A 20,664-nucleotide genomic window follows, 5' to 3' on the forward strand; every position below is an offset into this window, starting at 1 on the left:
AACTCCTGGGCTCAAGCTGTTCTCCTGCCTCAGCCTCCTGAATAGCTGGGACTATAGGCTAATATTTTTAATTTTTAGTAGAGACTAGGTCTTGCTATGTTGCCCAGGCTGACATTTGCAATTTTTGTCAGTATTTTCAAAGTGTTTTCCTTAGGTATTATACCAATTAATATTTCTGTGTTTTTTTGTTTTTTTTTTTTGTTTTTTTTTTTTGTTTGAGACGGAGCTCTGCTCTTGTTGCCCAGGCTGGAGTGCAAGGGCGTAATCTCAGCTCACTGCAACCTCTGCCTCCCGGGTTCAAGCGATTCTCCTGCCTCAGCCTTCCCGAATAGCTGGGATTACAGGCATGCGCCACCACACCCAGCTAATTTTGTATTTTTTAGTAGAGACAGGGTTTCTCCATGTTGGTCAGGCTGGTCTCAAACTCCCGACCTCAGGTGATCCACCCGCCTCAGCCTCCCAAAGTGCTGGGATTACAGGCATGAGCCGCTGTGCCCAGCCACCAATTAATATTTCTATCAGCAAGAATGAGAGTGTTTCTCTACAATCTCATCACAGAATTAATAGTCAAACTTTTAGAATTTGCCAATCTGATAGGTAAAAAACGGTAGACTATGTTTGCTAATAAGGCTGTATTTTATTTTATTTTATTTTTATTTATTTATTTATTTATTTTTTTGAGACAGAGTCTCGCTCTGTCGCCCAGGCTGGAGTGCAGTGGCGCAATCTCGGCTCACTGCAAGCTCCGCCTCCTGGGTTCACGCCATTCTCCTGCCTCAGCCTCTCCGAGTAGCCGGGACTACAGGCGCCTGCCACCACGCCCCGCTAATTTTTTGTATTTTTAGTAGAGACGGGGTTTCACCGTGGTCTCGATCTCCTGACCTCGTGATCCGCCCGCCTCGGCCTCCCAAAGTGCTGGGATTACAAGCGTGAGCCACTGCGCCCGGCCATAAGGCTGTATTTTAAAGTAGGGCTAGTAAGAGGTAACGTATTCTGATCTGTCTGAAATTAGTCAAAATTGCTAGAAATTTAAAATTTTTCACCAGGTATAGTAGTTCATGCCAGTAATCCTAGTGCTTTGGGAGGCCAAGGCAGGAGGATTGCTTGAGGCCAGGAATTTGAGAACAGGCTGGGCAACATGGCAAGACTCCATCTCTACGAAAATGTTTTTGTTTTAAATTAGCTGGGAATAGTGGCGCATGCCTGTAGTGCTAGCTACTCAGGAGGTTAAAGCAGGAGGATGTGGTGGCATGCACGTGTAGTCCCAGCTAAGTGGGAGCCTGGGGTGGGAGGATCACTTCAGCTCAGGAGGTTGAGGTTGTAGTGAGCTATGATTGCGCCACTGCACTTTAGCCTGGGCAACAGAGGGAGACCCTGTCTCAAAAAAAAAAATTTTTTTCTAGAAATAAAAATTCACTAAACATAAAGAAATGCCAACTATTTATATTTCGATTACTTAAAATAACTTTTCAGGCTGGGCGCTGTGGCTCACGCCTGTAATCCCAGCACTTTGGGAGGCCAAGGTGGGCAGATCACTTGATTGAGGTCAGGAGTTCAAGACCATCCTGGCCAACGTGGTGAAACCCCGTCTCTACTAAAAATACATAAATTAGCCAGGCATGGTGGTGCACGCCTAATCCCAGCTACTCAGGAGGCTGAGGCAGGAGAATCACTTGAGCCCAGGAGGTGGAGGTTGCAGTGAGCCAAGGTTGTGCCATTGCACTCCAGCCTTGGGCTATAATGTCTGAAAAATAAAAAAATAAAATAAATTTCAGTGTATTTATTTATATTGTCCCACATTTTTGGTGGTTCTCATATTTGCCTTTCTAATTATGACAACTGTTTTCTTGTGTAGGTATTATCAAAACCAGTACCACTGCCGAGAAAACAGATGAAGAGGAGAAAGGTAACTACTTTTGGATGCCCTTGGCAAGAGACAGTATGACCCAGGGCTTGATTTCCCGGAGCCAGGGGCACTCCAAGCTACAAGATCCAAGAGATGAGAGGAATCAGAGAAGGAATAGTGAGTGAGAGGAGGAGAACCAAACAAGTCCGAAAGCGGTAGTTCACACCTGTAATCCCAGCACTTTGGGGGGCCAAGGTGGGAGGATTCCTTTGGGCCAGGAGTTCAAGACCAGCCTGGGCAACATACTGAGACCCCCATCTCTGCAAAAGATTTCAAAATGAGCTGGGTGTGGTAGCGCACACCTGTACTCCCATCTACTTGGGAGGCTGAGGTGAGAGGATTGCCAGAGCCCAGGAATTCTAGGCTACAGTGAGCTCTGATTGCGCCACTGCATTCCAGCCTGGGTGACAGCAAGACCCCATCTCTAAAATAAATAGATACCTATCAGTGTGGTGGTTTTTCTCCAGCCATGCTTGACCGCCCAGGCGCTAGTGCGGAGAGGGAGAAAGAGTGGCTTCGTAAGCGTGGGGTTTGCCAGATGATTATGAAGATCTACTGGTTTCTTCCTGACAGAGGACAGAGCTGCCCAGTCCTTACTCAACAAGCTGATCAGAAGCAACCTTGTCGATAACACAAACCAAGTGGAAGTCCTGCAGCGGGATCCAAACTCCCCTCTGTACTCGGTGAAGTCGTTTGAAGAGCTTCGGCTGTGAGTATTCACTCCTTTCAACAGCTCTTCCTTGCCAGTCTCTCCCCACATAAAACTTTGCATCTCAGAGATTCTTGTGAGAATTTTACTTTTAAAAAGTTAGTGTATTTTTTTCTTTTTTTTTTTTTTTTTTTTTTTGAGACAGAGTTTCGCTCCTGTTGCCCAGCCTGGAATGCAATGGCGCGATCTCGGCTCACTGCAGCCTCTGCCTCCCGGGTTCAAGTGATTCTCCTGCCTCAGCCTCCCAAGTAGCTGGGATTACAGGCGCCCACCACCATGTCCAGCTAATTTTTTGTATTTTTAGTAGAGACGGGGTTTCTTTTTTTCTTTTTTTGAGACGGAGTCTCGCTCTGTCGCCCAGGCTGGAGTGCAGTGGCGCCATCTCGGCTCACTGCAAGCTCCACCTCCCGGGTTCACGCCATTCTCCTGCCTCAGCCTCCCAAGTAGCTGAGATTACAGGCATGTGCCACCATGCCCGGCTAATTTTTTGTATTTTTTAGTAGAGACACGATTTCACCATGTTAGCCAGGACGGTCTCAATCTCCTGATCTCGTGTTCCACCCGCCTCGGCCTCCCAAAGTGCTGGGATTACAGGCGTGAGCCACCCCGCCCGGCTGAGACGGGCTTTCACCATGTTGGCCAGGCTGGTCTTGAAGTCCTGACCTCAGGTGATCTGCCTGCCTCGGCCTCAAGGTGCTGGGATTACAGGCGTGAGCCACCGTGCCTGGCTATTTTTTTTTCTTTGAAAATAAGTCACATGAATAAGTCACATGATTCAAAAGTCAAAAAGTATGAAAAATTTGCAGTATTAATCTCCCACCCTTGTGTCTTGGCTATCCTGTTATCTTCGTAGGAATTTTTTAATGCTTCAAATTGATTTATCATAGCTGAAAGTCTTATTTCTCTTATACTCTTAGAAATTTCAATAAAATATTGGCCGACAGGTGATTTCTGGATGTCAGGAATATTTCTGATTAGGTAAGCCCTTAAGTGAGAACATGTGCTATTTGGTTTTTTTAAAAAAAAAAAAAAAAAAAGGCCAGGCACAGTGGCTCATGCCTGTAATCCCAGCACTTTGGGAGGCCGAAGCAGACAGATCACAAGGTCAGGAGTTCGAGACCAGCCTGACCAACATGGTGAAACCCCATCTCCACTAAAAATACAAAACTCAAAACTTAGCCAGACGTGATGGCGCAGGCCCGTAATCTCAGCTACTCAGGAGGCTGAGGCAGGAGAATCACTTGAACCCGTGAGGCGAAGGCTGCAGTGAGCCAAGTTCATGCCACTACACTCCAGCCTGGGCAACAGAGTGAGACTCTGTCTCAAAAAATATATCTATATATATATAGATATATTTAGACTATAGGGTTTACAGTCTTACAGTTTATCTGCTTTTTAAAAAATCTGTCAAATCTGGTTTTGGTTTTCTTTTTTTTTTTTTTTTTTTTTTTGAGATGGAGTCTTGCTCTGTTGTGCAGGCTACAGTGCAGTGGTGTGATCTCGGCTCACCACAACCTCCGCCTCCCAGGTCCAAACGATTCTCCTGCCTCAGCCGCCCAAGTTACCTGGGACTACAGGTGCATGCCACCACACCCGGCTAATTTTTGTATTTTTAGAAGAGACAGGGTTTCACTATGTTGGCCAGGCTGGTCTCAAATTCCTGATCTCATGATCCGCCCGCCTCGGCCTCCCAAAGTGCTGGGATTACAGGCATGAGCCACTGCGCCCGGCCTTATGTTTTAGGTTTACTTCAGTAAATTAATAGAGGATTAAGTGTGGATCGTTGTGTCATATACGTGTCACTGTGCTGGGTGTTACAAGGAACACAAGACCTATTTATTATTCTTGCTGCCTGCCAGGACCACAATCATAGAAAGTAGCTGATGAATAAGAATATGGTGGAATCAATGGATTCTTTGCCTTAGTTCAGCAAAATCTATAGTATGGCCACTATGGACAAATCGAAGCCACATTCCTTCCAGCTATTACCACTGAGAAAGAGACACTTAAAACAAGAAAGCTAACTAGTTGTTAAGTAATCTTGAAGAACAATTTTTTATTTTTTATTTCTATTCATTTATTTATTTACTTTTGAGACTGTCTCACTCTGTTGCCCAGGCTGGAGCGCAGTGACACAATCTTGGCTCACTGCAACCTCTACCTCCCAGGTTCAAGCGATTCTCATTCCTCAGCCTCTCACATAGCTGGGATTACAGGCCTGAGCCACCACACCTGGCTAATTTTGGTATTTTTAGTAGAGACAGGGTTTCATCATGTTTGCCAGGCTGGTCTCAAACTCCTGGCCTCAAGTGATCTGCCCGCCTCAACCTCCCAGGCTGCTGGGATTACAGGCATGAGCCACTGCGCCCAGCCTTATTTTTTTATTTTTAAAAATAGAGATGCGGTGTCGCTGTGTTGGCCAGGTTGCTCCTGAACTCCTGTCCTCAGAGTCCTCCTGCCTCAGCCTCCAAAATTGCTAGGATTACAGGTGTGAGCCACTGCACCTGGCCCAAGAACTTTTTTTTTTTTTTTTTTTTTAAATAGAGATGAGGTTTTTACCATGTTGCCCAGACCGGACCAAAAATGTATTTTTAAGCAGTTACACTTTAGGTTGGGCACGGTGGCTCACGCCTATAATCACAGCACTTTGGGAGGTCAAGGCAGGTGGATTGCCTGAGGTCAGGAGTTCGAGACCAGACTGGTCAAAATGATGAAACCCCGTCTCCACTAAAAATACAAAAAAATTAGCCGGCTGTAATGGCATATGGCTTGTAGTCCCGGCTACTCAGGAGGCTGAGGTAGGAGAATTGCTTGAACCGAGGAGGTGGAGGTTGCAGTGAGCCGAGATCATGCCATTGCACTCTGGCCTGGGAGATAAAAGCGAAACTCCTCAAAAAAAAAAAAAAAAAAAAAAAAATTTGGTAGGAAAAGGAAACAAAGAATGAAACCACGGTCACCTAATGTACTTGGTCTGCTTTGTACTTGAAATATTTGACTTAATCTGCAAAATCAAAGAAAACTGAGTCAGTGGAAGCTGTTGGATCATTTGAGTCCCAATTAAGTAGTGACTTTGTTTCCTTGGCAACCAAGTCAGAAGCTGCCGAGTGTCACAGCGTTTTCTCCCAAATGGAAGATATGAAAGATTGTGTTTTTAAATTTCTTTGTGTCTGAGAACCAACATACGCCAGAGAATTTGCCTTTTAGAGAGCCTGCTAAACTCCAAGGAAGGCTTAGAGAACAGTTGGGTTGCCTTTTCTTTAGAAACAATCTGGTATGATTTTTCTTAAACATCTTGTCAATTTAGAGGTAGCAGAGAGCTTATTGTAAATGCAATGTAAGAGCAACTTAAATTGATAATTCTTGTGTAGCTGTTTACATAAGAAGTTGGTGTCCAGGTGCGGTGGCTCACGCCTGTAATCCCAGCAGTTTGGGAGGCTAAGGCGAGTGGATCTCTTGAGCTCAGAAGTTCAAGACTAGCCTGGGTAACATGGTGAAACCTCGTCTCTACAAAAAGTAAAAAAAAATTAGCCGGGTGTGGTGGCATGTGCCTGCAGCCCCAGCTTCTCAAGGGTGGGAGGATCTCTTGAGGCCTGGGAGGTGTCGGTTGCAGTGAGCCCAGTTCACACAACTGCACTCCAGCCTGGGCGACAGAGTGAGAACGTCTCTCAAAAAGAAGTAGTTAGTGTTTGTCTGTTTATTTTGATTAGACCTAAGTGAATCTCAGCATTTGTAAAGTTTAGTAGGTTAATCAAACCACCTTTATTTACTGTACATCAGCTACTAGAAACTGGCTTCATCAATTTTCTTTTTTTATAGCCGGGTGCTACGGCTCACGCCTGTAATCCTAGCACTTTGGGAGGCCAAGGCAAGTGGATCACCTGAGATTAGGGGTTCGAGACCAGCCTGGCCAACATGGCGAAACCCTGCCTCTACTAAAAATACAAAAATTAGCCAGGTGTGGCAGTATGCGCCTGTAATCCTAGCTACTCAGGAGGCTGAGGTAGGAGACTCGCTTGAACCCAGGAGGCAGAGGTTGCAGTGAGCCAAGATCACCCTATTGCACTCTAGCTTGAGCGACACAGCAAGACTCCATCTCAAAAAAAAAAAATTCTTTTTTCTTTTTTCTTTCTTTCTTTCTTTCTTTCTTTCTTTTTTCTTTCTGTTTTTTAAGAGATGACCTGGCCTTGTTGCCCAGCCCAGAGTGCAGTGGGGCAATCATTGCTCATTATAGTCTCGAACTCTTAGCCTCAGGCAGTCCTCCTGCCTCAGTCTCCCAAGTAGCTAGGACTACAGGTGCATGTCACCATGCCCAGCTCATTTTTGTTTTTTGTTTTGTTTTGTTTTGTTTTGTTTTAGAGACAGGGTCTCACTGTGTTGCCCAGGCGGGTCTTGAATGCCTGGACTCCTCAAGCAGTCGTCCCACCTAGGCCTCCCAAAGTGCTAGGACTACAGGCATGAGCTACCACGCCCAGCCCATCAATTTCCTTACCTATTGATTGTGTTGAGTATTTGCATAGTTGGCTTTGGAAAGAACATGGAACAAAAGGACTTCTAAATGTTAGCAGTATAGTAAATAGTGTTTATTTTCATTTATTATTTACTTATTTAGAGTCACACTCTGTCACCCTGGTTGGAGTGCAGTGGCTCAGTCACAGATCACTGCAGCCTTGACCTCCTGAGCTCAAGTGAGCCTCCCACCTCAGCTTCTTGAGTAGCTGGGACTACAGGTGTGCCCAGCTATTTTTTGTATTTTTTTGTAGAGATGAGGTATCACCGTGTTGCCCAGGCTGTTCTCGAACTTCTGGCCTCAAGCAGTCGGCCTGCCTTGACCTCCCAAAGTGCTGAGATTACAGGCATGAGTCACTGCACCTGGCCTATTTTTAGATATATCTTTTATAATTTATGTAATGCTATGAATTAATAACCACCACCCTTGCTGTGTCCAGGGAACACTTGTCCTCCAAGGTCAGCCAGATTTGTGGGTCTGCTGAAAGCATTAATTTCTGTAAGAAAAGAAACCAGTCTGTATTTTATGAATTATAGAATAGTTGCAGATTAAGATTCCTTAGGGAAAGGCGGTAGCTTGGTTTGGTTTTTGACAGTGTTTTCTTAAGGCATAGGAAAATACGTCTGACAGGGGTAGGAAGCATCATTCCTTACTATAGAAAAAGATAAGATTCTAGGCCTCTAAAACAATTCCAACTTCTAGGCATCCATCCTCTGTCTTCCTGGCTTCCTAGGAAACCACAGCTTCTCCAGGGAGTCTATGCCATGGGCTTCAATCGACCCTCCAAGATACAAGAGAACGCGTTACCCATGATGCTTGCTGAACCGTGAGTATGCAGATCAAGTGCATCTCTCCCAGTGTGATTAAATCAATCTTCCCCAAACTGCGTCTTTGTGCCTGAGAACAGAAGGGGCTGTTTGGGGCCACGTGTTTCCTCAGGAAAACAGCTTAGGCAAGTGCAGAGAGAATCGGATGGAGTTAGGTACAGTTTCTGCCTTTTCCACTTAACAATAGAAACTGATAGAGAAAGGTAGTGCTTTATTCCATGCTATCTTAAAAATTGGGCTTAAGGCCGGGCACGGTGGCTCTCTCCTGTAATCCTAGCACTTTGGGAGGCCTACATGGGTGGATCACCTGAGGTCAGGAGTTTGAGTCCAGCCTGGCCAACATGGCAAAACCCTATCTCTACTAAAAATGCAAAAATTAGCTGGGCACGGTGGCCCACACCTGTAATCCTAGCACTTTGGGAGGCCAAGGTGGGCGGATTGCCTGAGCTCGGGAATTTGAGACCAGCCCAGGCAACATGGTGAAACCCTGTCTGACTAAAATTAAAAAGAAAAAAAAAAATTATCCAGGCCTGTTGGTGTGTGCCTGTAGTCCCAGCCTCAGGAGGCTGAGGCAGGAGAATTGCTTGAACCCGGGAGGCAGAGGTTGCAGTGAGCCGAGATGCATTCTAGCCTGGCGACAGAGCAAGACCCTGTCTCAAAAAAAAAAAAAAAAAAAAAAAAATACAAAAATTAGTCTGGCATGGTGGCACGTGCCTGTGGTCTCAGCTACATGGGAGGCTGAGGCGGGAGAATTGCTTGAACCCCAGAGGCAGAGGTTGCAGTGAGCCGAGATTGCACCACTGCACTCTAGCGTGGGAAACATAGTGAGACTCCGTCTCAAAAAAAAAAAAAAAAAATGGGTTTAAAAAATATTATTTTGATGTGAATGGTGTTGCAATAGATTCAAAAACAAACAAAATATTATTTGGAAATTTTTGAGACCTACACAAAGGTGTAAAGAACAATACCAAGAACACCTCTGTAGCCCTATCCTGCCAAGAAAGGAAGCAGGTCCAGTTGATAGTTGAAGCCCCTGAATTCCCCTCCTTCCACATCCTCCCACCCTGACCAGAGTGAGTTCCTTTTGAGACAGAGTCTCACTCTGTTTCCCTGTCTAGAGTGCAGTGGTGCAGTTATAGCCCACTGCAGCCTCGACCTCCTGGGCTTAATCCTCTCACCTCAGCCTCCTGAGTAGCTGGGACTACAGGCATGTGCCACCATGCCCAGCTGACTTAAAAAAATTTTTTTTGTAGTTTGAGAAGCTGAGGCAGGTGGATCCCTTGAGGTCAGGAGTTTGAGACCAGCCTGGCCAACATGGTGAAACCCCGTCTCTACAAAAAATACAAAAAATTTAGCCGGGCTTGGTGGCGCACACCTGTGATCCCAGCTGCTAGGGAGGCTGAGGTGGGAGGATCACTTGAACCCAGGAAACAGAGGTTGCAATGAGCCAAGATTACACCACTGCACTCCAGCCTGGGTGACAGAGTAAGACTGTCTCAAAAAAAAAAAAAAAAAAAAATTTGTAGAGACAGGGTATCACTATGTTGCCAGGGTTGGTCTCAAACTCCTGGCCTCAAGTGATTCTCCAGCCTCAGCCTCCCAAAGTGTTGGGATTATAGGCATGTGTGACTGCACCTGGCATATTTATCTTTTTTTCTTTTTTGAGATGGAGTCTCCTCTGTCACCCAGGCTGGAGGGCAGTGGTGCAATCTCAGCTCACTTCAACCTCTGCCTTCCAGGTTCAAGTGATTCTCCTGCCTCAGCCTCCTGAGTAGCTAGGATTATAGGCACCCACCACCACACCCGGCTAATTTTTGTATTTGTTTGTTTGTTTCTTTGTTTGTTTTTGAGACAAAGTCTTGCTCTGTTGCCCAGGCTGGAGTGCAATGGCGTGGTCTTGGCTCACTGCAACCTCCGCCTCCTGGGTTCAAGCGATTCTCCTGGCTCAGCTTCCCGAGTAGCTGGGATTATAGGCGCCTGCCACCATGCCTGGCTAATTTTTGTATTTTTAGGAGAGACGGGGTTTCACCACGTTGGCCAGGCTGGTCTCGAACTGCTGACCTCGCGATCTGCCTGCCTCGGCCTCCCAAAGTGCTGGGATTACAGGCGTGAGCCACTGCACCCAGCCTAATTTTTGTATTTTTAATGGAGGTGGGGTTTCATCATGTTGGCCAGGCTGGTCTCGAACTCCTGACCTCAAGTGATTCGCCCACCTTAGTTTATTTATCTTTTTTTTTTTTTTTTTTTTTTTTTATGTGAGATGGAGTCTAGCTCTGTCGCCCAGGCTGGAATGTGGTGGCGCAATGTCCACTCACAGCAAGCTCCGCCTCCCAGGTTCATGCCATTCTCCTGCCTCAGCCTCCCCAGTAGCTGAAACTACAGGCACCTGCCACCACGCCTGGCTAATTTTTTGTATTTTTAGTAGAGATGGGGTTTCATCGTGTTAGCCAGGATGGTCTCGATCTCCTGATCTTCTGTTCTGCCCGCCTCAGCCTCCCAAAGTGTTGGGATGACAGGCATGAGCCATATTTATCTTTTTTAATGACAAACATGCCACCTATTCCCATGATGCTGGGTCCCATAAAGTGGAATGTAAAAGTTCCCTCTAAAACATCCACCTGACTTAGCATCTTGTCCATAAAACTGGGGAAAGGCACACACAGAAGGAGCCAAATTCTGGGAATGCATCATGGCTCAGCCAAAAATATCGCTGGGGACTTGTCTGGGCACAGATCTTACTCCACACACTTGATTTCCCTGTGACCCTTGGGGTGCAAAACTGGGGTCCTCTAGCTGTGCTACAGGCTAGAATAAGAATTTCTTGCTGTGAGCCCATTTAAAATAATCATTTATTTTACAATTTAAGCAGCTTTTTAACAGCATATAAAAAAAGTAATTTGTGCTCAGTGGAGAAAACCTGGGTAATATAGAGAAGCATGAAGGAGGAAATATGCCTTTCATTCAGAAAGAACATTTTGACATGTTACTGAGTTTCACCAATATAAGTTTCATTTCTGTTCTTCCTTGATCCAGCCCACAGAACCTGATTGCCCAGTCTCAGTCTGGCACTGGTAAAACAGCTGCCTTTGTCTTAGCCATGCTCAGCCGAGTGGAGCCAGCAGACAGATACCCCCAGGTGAGGGCTTGCGGGGCTGGGTGTCCTGGGTTGCCTGCCCTGGGGAGCGCAGTGCCATATGGTGGGGATTAACGAGAGGTCTGAAGCTTCTGACGCCTTAGGCTGTGGCTCAGGCAGAGCAAGTTCCTACACCAGGCCCTGACCTGGGAGAATGTGCTTGGAAGCAGCAGCCTTAGACCATGGCTTGCAAAGGCCTCCGCCAAGCCAGGGCTACCTGCTGCAGGCTTCAGTCTATACCTGAAAGGTGGGCCTGGATGAGAGGACATGCTTCCCTGTGCTATTCAAGTGCTAATAACATTAGCATACTGGGTGCCTTCAGGTCTGTTACCAAATGGCTCTCCTAAACTCATCCTTTATGATTTTTCTGTCAGTGTCTGTGCCTCTCCCCAACATATGAGCTGGCGCTTCAAACAGGAAAAGTGATTGAGCAGATGGGCAAATTTTACCCAGAACTGAAGCTTGCCTATGCTGTTCGAGGCAATAAATGTGAGTACGGCAGGCGACACCTGAACAGTGAGCAGGGTAGGGGGTTGGGTGTTTGAATTTTGAAGATGCGATGACCATATTCAACTTTCTAATTCAGTCTGACCCTGGAGCCTAACTGTGTTGCTGTATTTGAATCTATTTGAATACCTGCCAATTTAACAGTCTTTTTCAGTCTTAAAATAAGATTTTCGGTTGATAAGAAAAAAAATCCATGCATGGCTCACAGAGTTCTTAATATCTAGAGTTCTTCGCTCAGAAGGTAGAGTTTTGAATTTAGCGTCCAGAGTTCTGGGACCTGTTACCAAAGAGGGATTAACAGGACTGAGGATGGAAGGTTGGGGTCAGCTCCCTTTCTTTAAAAGTAAGCAAAACCAGGTACAGTGGCTCACACCTGCAATCCCAGCCATTTGGGAGGCCAGGGTGGGAGGACTGCTTGAGCACATGGTTCGAGACCAGCCTGGGCAACATAGTAAGACAAAAAATAAAAAAAAAAAATAGCCAAGCGTGGAAGTGCCAGTTTGTAGTCCCAGCTACTTGGGAGGCTGAGGCAGGAGGATTGCTTGACCCTGTGTGGCCAAAGCTGCAGTGAGCTATGACTGTGTCACTGCACTCTAGGCTGGGCAACAGAGTGAAACCCTGTTTCAAAATAAATAAATAAACAAACATAAAAAGAGTTGGATGATGTTGGATTATAGGAGGAAGAAGAAGGGAACTGATGCTTATTGAGGGATTGCTGTGTGGGATTTGATCCTGACCACAGTGCACTGAGATAAGTGTCATTCTGCCCACTTCACAGCAGAAGAGACCAAGACTGAGGGGAACACTCATGTTTGTTTTGAAATCTGGAAATAACTTGTTCTCCTAGTCCTAGAAGGATGGGCAGGGCTTTGACTTCCAGAGCTGGCTTTGCCTTTGAAATACCCATGAAAATCACCTGGGTCTCCACAGTGGAAAGAGGCCAGAAGATCAGTGAGCAGATTGTCATTGGCACCCCTGGGACCGTGCTGGACTGGTGCTCCAAGCTCAAGTTCATTGATCCCAAGAAAATCAAGGTGTTTGTTCTGGATGAGGCTGATGTCATGATAGCCACTCAGGGCCACCAAGATCAGAGCATCCGCATCCAGAGGTAGGGATCTCGAGGGCGGGGGACTCCTCAGACTCCCCATCTGCAGTGTCTTCTCCCTTCACTTCAGACGCCTCCTCTGGCTTCTGCCTGGGTCTTGGCTCTCATACTCTCTGCAGCATTTGTTTGAGGGGCCATTTCCGTGTCAACGCTGACCACAGTCCCTCCCAGCCTGGGTTGAGAAAGGAGACCTAGGGACTCTTCCCCAACCCCTGTCCCCAACCCAGGCCTGCTGCTCCTCCTCCCCAAGATGCTCCTCCCCTATCAGCCTTCCTGGGCATCTAGACCCTCCCAGCTGGGGAGGCTGTGCTTCTGTCGCTTCCCGGGGCCACCTGGGGCCACCTACCAGGGCCTTCCCTTGCAGGATGCTGCCCAGGAACTGCCAGATGCTGCTTTTCTCCGCCACCTTTGAAGACTCTGTGTGGAAGTTTGCCCAGAAAGTGGTCCCAGACCCAAATGTTATCAAACTGAAGCGTGAGGAAGAGACCCTGGACACCATCAAGCAGTACTATGTCCTGTGCAGCAGCAGAGACGAGAAGTTCCAGGCCTTGTGTAACCTCTACGGGGCCATCACCATTGCTCAAGCCATGATCTTCTGCCATGTGAGTAGCAGCGGCAGTGGCAGGCCTGGCCCTTCCCTCTCAGCCAGCTCCCCACAGGGCTCAGGAGGACTGGATGCCCCTGGGCGCCATGGGAAGAAGGGAAGTGCTTTCTGAAGATGTAAGAGACAGGCTCTCCTTTAGTGGGGGTAATGGTAGTATCCCAAGGGATACATAGCCTAAATATAGAGCCCCTGAACTTTATGTCTTATTTGTGGATGACGTATTATTGCACAACCCAAGAGAATCAACTCACATTTGTAAGAAAAATAAAAAATTCAACAAGATGGCCGGGTGTGGTGGCTCATGCCTGTAATCCCAGCACTTTGGGAGACCGAGGTGGGCGGATCACGAGGTCAGGAGATCGAGACCATCCTGGCTAACACGGTGAAACCCCATCTCTACTAAAAGTACCAAAAATTAGCTGGGCGTGGTGGCGGGCGCTTGTAATCCCAGCTACTCAGGAGGCTGAGGCAGGAGAATGGTGTGAACCCGGGAGGCAGAGCTTGCAGTGAGCCGAGATCACACCACGACACTCCAGCTTGGCAACAGAGCGAGACTCCGTCTCAAAAAAAAAAAAAAAATTCAACAAGATAGTTAGTCATAACATTCACACACATAGTTTTCCAGTCTCAAACAGCAAATACTTAGAAAATGGAAGGATAGATCTCATTGATAATCGAAACAATAAATATTTAAGATCTCTGAAGAAAATGTCAAAATGATTTTAGAATAAAAGAGACAGTGGAGCACGGTGGCTCATGCCTGTACTCCCAGCACTTTGGCAGGCCGAGACAGGCGGATCACCTGAGGTCGGGAGTTGGAGACCAGCCTGACCAACATGGAGAAACCCTGCCTCTACTAAAAATACAAAATTAACCGGGTGTGGTGGTGCATGTCTGTAATCCCAGCTACTCGGGAGGCTGAGGCAACAGAATCACTTGAACCCGGGAGGCGTAGATTGCGGTGAGCTGAGATCGTGCCACTGCACTCCAGCCAGGGTGACAGAGCGAGACTCCATCTCAAAAAAAAAAAAAAAAAAAAAGAGGCCAGGCTTAGTAATCCCAACACCTTTGGAGGCCAAGGCAGAAGGATTGCTTCAGCCCAGGAGTTTGAGACCAGCCTGGGCAACATCGGGAGACCCCATCTCTAAAACACTTAAAAAAAAAATTAGCTGGATGTGGTGGCACACACCTGTAGTCTCAGCTACTCAGAAGACTGAGGTGGGAGGATCCCTTGAGCCCAGGAGTTAGAGGCTGCAGTCAGCTATGATCATGCCACTGCACTTAGCATGGGTCCCAAAGCAACACTCTGTCTCAAAACAAAGAAACATACAATGCAATGATACAGTGATAACAGTAATATATAACTCAAATATAATCCATGTTCTCCTACCTCCACTTGTGCCAAAAGTATTCTTTTTTTTTTTTGAGACCGAGTCTAGCTCTGTCACCCAGGCTGGAGTGCAATGGTGTGATCTTGGCTCACTACAACCTCCGCCTCCTGGGTTCAAGCGATTCTCCTGCCTCAGCCTCCAAAGTAGCTGGGATTACTGGCGCCTGCCATCATGCCCAGCTAATTTTTGTATTTTTGGTACAGGAGGTTTCACCATGTTGCTCAGGCTTGTCTTGAACTGCTGACCACAGGTGATCCACCTGCTGTGGCCTCCCAAAGTACTGGGATTACAGGCATGAGCCTTGGCGCCTGGCGCCAAAAAATACTCTTTTTTTTTTTTTTTTTTGAGACGGTCTCACTATCTTGCCCAGGCTGGACTCAAACTGCTGGGCTCAAGTGATTCTCCCACCTCAACCTCCCAAGTAGCTGGGACTCCAGGCACATGGCACTGTGCCCAGCTCATCTTTATTGCTTTTTGTTGTGTTAAATCCAAGAGCCAGTCAAGGATTGCTTGTTGCATTTAGTTGTCATGTCTCTTAAGACTCCTAAATCTAGAAGAATTTCCTCACCTTTGTTTTATTGCCTCTCATTACAGTGACATCTTGAAGCATCCAGGGTAGTCTTTTTCTTTTTGAGATGGAGTTTCACTTTTGTTGCCCAGGCTGGAGTGCAGTGGCGCAATGTCAGTTCACCACAACCTCTGTCTCCCAGGTTCAAGTGATTCTCCTGCCTCAGCCTTCCCGGGTAGCTGGGATTACAGGCATGTGCCACCATGCCTGGCTAATTTTGTATTTTTAGTAGAGACAGGGTTTCTCCATATTAGTCAGGCTGGTCTCAAACTTCTGACCTCAGGTGATCCGCCTGCCTCGACCTCCCAAAGTGCTGGGATTACAGGCATGAGCCACTGTGCCCAGCCAATCTTGTTTTATTTTTTCTTTCTTTCTTTCTTTCTTTTTTTGAGATGAAGTCTTGCTCTGTCGCCCACGCTGGAGTGCAATGGCACGATCTTGGCTCACTGCAGCCTCTGCCTCCCGGGTTCAAGCGATTCTCCTGCCTTGGCTTCCTGAGTAGCTGGGATTACATGCACATGCCACCACGCCCAGCTAATTTTTGTATTTTTAGCAGAGATGGGGTTTCACCATGTTGGTTAGGCTTCTGTTGAACTCCTGACCTCATGATCGGCCCACCTCGGCCTCCCGAAGTGCTGGGATTACAGGCATGAGACACCGCGCCCGGCCCCCAGGGTAGTCTTACTCCTAGGCTCAAGTCATCCTTCAACTTGGTCTCCCAAATTGCTGTGGTTATAGGCGTGAGCCACTGTATCTTGCCCCAGGTTAAATATTTTTGTGGTATAAATTTTCTTTTTTTTTTCTTTATTTTTTTTTTTTTTTTTTGGAGACAGGGTCTTGCTCCGTTGCCCAGGCTGGAGTGCAATGGTGCAATCTTGGCTCACCAGCCTTGACCTCTCAGGTTCAAGCAATTCTCCTGCCTCACCTCCCGCAAGTAGCTGGGACTTACAGGCCCACGCCACCACGCCTAGCTAAATTTTTGGTAGAGACAGGGTTTGGCCATGCTCCCCAGGCTAGTCTCGAACTCCTGAGTTCAAGCGAGCCACATGCCTCGTCCTCCCAAAGTGCTAGGATTACAGGTGTGAGCCACCATGCCCAGCCAGGTACAAATATTTTTGTAAGATTACAACCCAGGTGACATTGTTACTTGCTGTTGCACTATATCGGGTTTATAATTTTAAGAAATTTAGCGTTTAGCTGCTAAGTTTCAGGTACAGTCTTCCAGATCAAAGATATCTTCAGCTGAGCACGGTGCCTCACACCTGTACTCCCAGCACTTTGGGAAGCCAAGACAGGATAATGGCTTGAGCCCAGAACTTTTGAGATCACTGTGAGTGACAGCAAGACTGTCTCGAAAAGAAAAAATATATACTCAAATACTTTTCATTTCTCAATTGTTTTTTTTCTTCCAGACTCGCAAAACAGCTAGTTGGCTGGCAGCAGAGCTCTCAAAAGAAGGCCACCAGGTGGCTCTCCTGAGTGGGGAGATGATGGTGGAACAGAGGGCTGCGGTGATTGAGCGCTTCCGAGAGGGCAAAGAGAAGGTTTTGGTGACCACCAACGTGTGTGCCCGCGGTGAGCAGAGGCTGTGTCCCACCTGGTCTGCCAGGCTTGGGGTCCTAGGCCCAGTTAGAGCCGAAATCCTTGTATACAGGGAAGTCGGATGCTCTCAGGGAGATCGGTGGGGTTGGTGACACTATTCCTTTCTAGGAGAGACTGTTTGGATTTCCCTCAGGTGATAAGAACTCACACATGCTAGGCGCGGTGGCTCATGCCTGCAATCCCAAGGCAGGAGAATTACTTGAACCCTGGAGACGGAGATTGCAGTGAGCCGAGAATGTGCTATTGCACTCCATCCTGGGTGACAGAGTGAGACTCCGTCTCCAAAAAAAAAAAAAAGGAAGAGGGCAGGCCCAGTGGCTCACGCCTGTAATCCCAGCACTTTGGGAGGCCGCAGTGGGCGAATCACCTGAGGTCAGGAATTCGAGACCAGCCTGACCAATATGATGAAACCCCATCTCTACTAAAAATACAAAAATTAGCCGGGCATGGTGGCATGCGCCTGTAATCCCAGCTACTCGGGAGGCTGAGTGAGACAGGAGAATCGCTTGAACCCGGGAGGTGGAGGTTGTGGTGAGTGAGATCGTGCCATTGCACTCCAGCCTGGGCAACAAGAGCGAAACTCCATCTCAAAAATAAAAAAAGAAAGAAAAAGAACTCCCACGGAAGCCAGGAGTCCTGACTTGGTGGAAGGAAATGCACAGGCATCTGACTCGTAGAGAACAGAGCCTGCTCTTTCAGGGGAGCCCATCTCCAGAACATTGTGTCTCCCAGAGGATTACTGACTGATTTCATGATTTTTTGGCACTTGCCAAAGTTCTCTTCTTTTCCTCTGGGTTCTGTTGCCTGCCTATATGTGCCCTCTCTTGTACCCAATTCCCAGTGTTGGCCTGTCCCAAATTCTTACCCTCTATCCAAAGTTGGTATGCATTCACCTACCTGTGGATGACAGTGATTTCTCTCTCCTGTCCTTAGTCCTCTCAGCCTCCAACTCTCCTTCCTACAGGCATCGATGTTGAACAAGTGTCTGTCGTCATCAACTTTGATCTTCCCGTGGACAAGGACGGGAACCCTGACAACGAGACCTACCTGCACCGGATCGGGCGCACGGGCCGCTTTGGCAAGAGGGGCCTGGCAGTGAACATGGTGGACAGCAAGCACAGCATGAACATCCTGAACAGAATCCAGGAGCATTTTAGTGAGTCCCGGGGAGGTTCCTGTGCCTGGTGCCCTTTGCTAAGGGGGGCGGGGTGGGGAAAGGGGTAGGATCTTCTGTAGCCCCGAGAGGGGCTCTGTCCCTGGCACAGTCCCCTCCTTTCTGACCATATGGCAGTTCTCAGGGAGCACACCTGGAGACTTCAAGACCCAGGGACTCCAAGGACAGCTCCCCTGTGAGCGGGCTTTGGGGCGTGGGGCTCTGACTGTTGCTGTCAGTGACTAGGGGCCCTGCTGCCCCCTGCTCAGGCACCCGGAGCCTTTGGGGCTGAATGAATGATTGCTGTGGCCCGAGGTGGGGCACATTCCTGGGCAGGGTAGAGACTTGTGTATTTTTCCCCCAGATAAGAAGATAGAAAGATTGGACACGGATGATTTGGACGAGATTGAGAAAATAGCCAACTGAGAAGCCCCACCAGCCACTGGTGCCAGCCCTGGCACTGCCCCTGCACAGGAGACAAGTGTGTTCAGGGCACAGGCCCCGACATCACCCCAAGGACAACGGCACAAGTAGAGAGAAACTACCTACCTCACTTCAAATTATGTTTGGACTTGACAAAAATAGGTGCAAATGACGGGGGGCAATAGAAGGAAAAATTTGCATTTTCGAAAATTGGGTCCTTTCCCCACTTTTTTAAAGCCAAATTTCCCCCATCTTTTTAATAATCTGGTCACATTGGCAGTCGCTGGCCCTAGGACCCCCTCCTGATTTTGGCTAGGCATCGTGGAACCAGCTCCAGCCCCTGAAGAAATGGTAGATGTGCAGGTTGTGCAGAAGAGGCTGAGTGGAAAATGGTGTGAGCCCCACCGCCATGGATCGAACGAGGGAAGCGGCAGCAGAGAGGCCAGAGCTGCCCCCTCTCTGTCTCTTCACTGGACCCTTCACAAGTGTTTCTCCTGCCCTTGGGGCCATCTTCCTTCTCCTGAAATCCAGAGACTTTCTTGCTCATCCCTTCTCCCTTTCACTTCTGTTCTCTGCTGCAGAAAGTAGACTTGCGTATCCCTGATGAGCAGCTCGGCCACTTTTGTAAACTTCAGATTCGGAGAGAAACAAAGTCAGTGAATCCTGATCCCTTGAGAGAGAGTGACCTGGCGAGGGCCGATGAAGGGGCTGGGCCTGGGCTTGCCTTCCCTTCCTTCTCTCGGTTGTTCCCTCCGCTTAGGCCCCTGGTACTCAGTCACGGCAGCCAGGAGACCCCAGGTGAGTTTCTGAGCACACACATAGTTGGTTCTTACCCCCGGGTGTCACACTGGGCCGGGAGCTGAGCAAGAGTTTGGAACAGAAGTTATGACCAAGGGAATTATGCTGTTCATTTATAATAGTGGACATTATGGAGAGCTCTGATTCCTACATAATATGAAGAAGGATGGATAGGCCGGGTGTGGTGGCTCACGCCTGTAATCCCAGCACTTTGGGAGGCTGAGGCGGGTGGATCGGTTGAGCTTAGGAGTTCGGGACCAGCCTGGCCAACATGATGAAACCCCGTCTCTACCAAAAATAGAAAAAATGTAGCCGGGTGTGGTGGCGCACGCCTATAGTCCCAGCTACTTGGGAGGCTGAGGTAGGAGAATCGCTTAAGCCTAGGTAGAGGCTGCTGTGAGCTGAAATGGCGCCACTGCACTCCAGCCTGGGTAACAGAGCGAGACCCTGACTCAGTAAATAAATAAATAAATAAGGATGGATAAATTGTAGCTGTATGCATCATTCATTATGCTAAGACATTTTAAAGTAATTATGAGAAATGCTCTACTAATCATGATTTGTTTGTGTTTTTCCGCTTATTAGACAAATATATACTCATTTTAAAAAGGCGTGTGTGTATAAAGTGAGAGTGCTCTCTATCCCTACTCCTCTGGGATCCTGATTCCTGGCAGCTTGGTGAATATTCTACCATATTGCCTTTTATTTGCATAAACCCATTTTTCTTTTACAAAAACAGGAACGTTCTATTCACACTACTATGCAACCTGCTTTCACTGATCAGCATGTGTTAGACATGTTGACATGTCCAATACACACATATCTTCCTTGCCCTGGAAACACCATCCACCTTCCTTTCAGCATGTAGCTGTCCCGGCATTTATCTCCTGGTTCCTCTAGTGACAAGCATGGGGGATTTCCAGTACATGGCTGTTATCCACAGTACCACAATGAACATTGTTTTTTTTTTTTTTGAGACAGAGTGTCACTCTGGCCCGGAGTGCAGAGGTGTGATCTCGGCCCACTGCAACCTCTGCCTCCCAGCTTCAAGCAGTTCTCTTGCCTCAGCCTCCCTAGTAGCTGGGATTATAGGCACATGCCAGCATGCCCAGCTAATTTTTATATTTTCAGTAGAGACGGGGTTTTGCCGTGTTGGCTAGGCTGGTCTCGAACTGACCGCAAATGGTCCCCCTGCCTCTCTACGCCTCCCAAAGTGCTAGGATTATAGGTGTGTGCCATCATGCCTGGCCGAACATCTTTTTTTTTTTTTTTTGAGATGGAGTCTCACTCTGTCACCCAGGCTGGAATGCCATGGCGTGATCTCGGCTCACTGCAACCTCCACCTCCCAGGTTCAAGCGATTCTCCTGCCTCAGCCTCCTGAGTAGGTGGGATTGCAGGCACACGCCACCACACCTGGCTAATTTTTGTAT

General features: G+C 47.7%; 1 protein-coding gene across 4 annotated transcripts in view; it reads left to right on the forward strand.

Moving 5' to 3' along the window:
• The window catches only part of LOC100605756 (ATP-dependent RNA helicase DDX19A), a 28,207-nt gene extending 8,362 nt beyond the window's left edge, over positions 1-19,845 (forward strand). For all 4 annotated transcript variants that reach the window (XM_030829387.1, XM_030829390.1, XM_030829381.1 and 1 more), the window contains 10 exons: positions 1,856-1,906; positions 2,480-2,615; positions 7,856-7,948; positions 10,983-11,085; positions 11,457-11,571; positions 12,520-12,697; positions 13,059-13,296; positions 16,670-16,832; positions 17,824-18,015; positions 18,377-19,845. In XM_030829387.1, the coding sequence (XP_030685247.1) occupies positions 1,856-1,906; positions 2,480-2,615; positions 7,856-7,948; positions 10,983-11,085; positions 11,457-11,571; positions 12,520-12,697; positions 13,059-13,296; positions 16,670-16,832; positions 17,824-18,015; positions 18,377-18,438 (1,331 nt within the window). In that variant the 3' untranslated portion in view covers positions 18,439-19,845. The remainder of the gene's footprint in view (positions 1-1,855; positions 1,907-2,479; positions 2,616-7,855; positions 7,949-10,982; positions 11,086-11,456; positions 11,572-12,519; positions 12,698-13,058; positions 13,297-16,669; positions 16,833-17,823; positions 18,016-18,376) is intronic.
• The last annotated feature ends 819 nt before the right edge of the window (positions 19,846-20,664 follow it).

This window comes from Nomascus leucogenys, chromosome 2 (genome assembly GCF_006542625.1).
Source record: "Nomascus leucogenys isolate Asia chromosome 2, Asia_NLE_v1, whole genome shotgun sequence".
NCBI lineage: Eukaryota > Metazoa > Chordata > Mammalia > Primates > Hylobatidae > Nomascus > Nomascus leucogenys.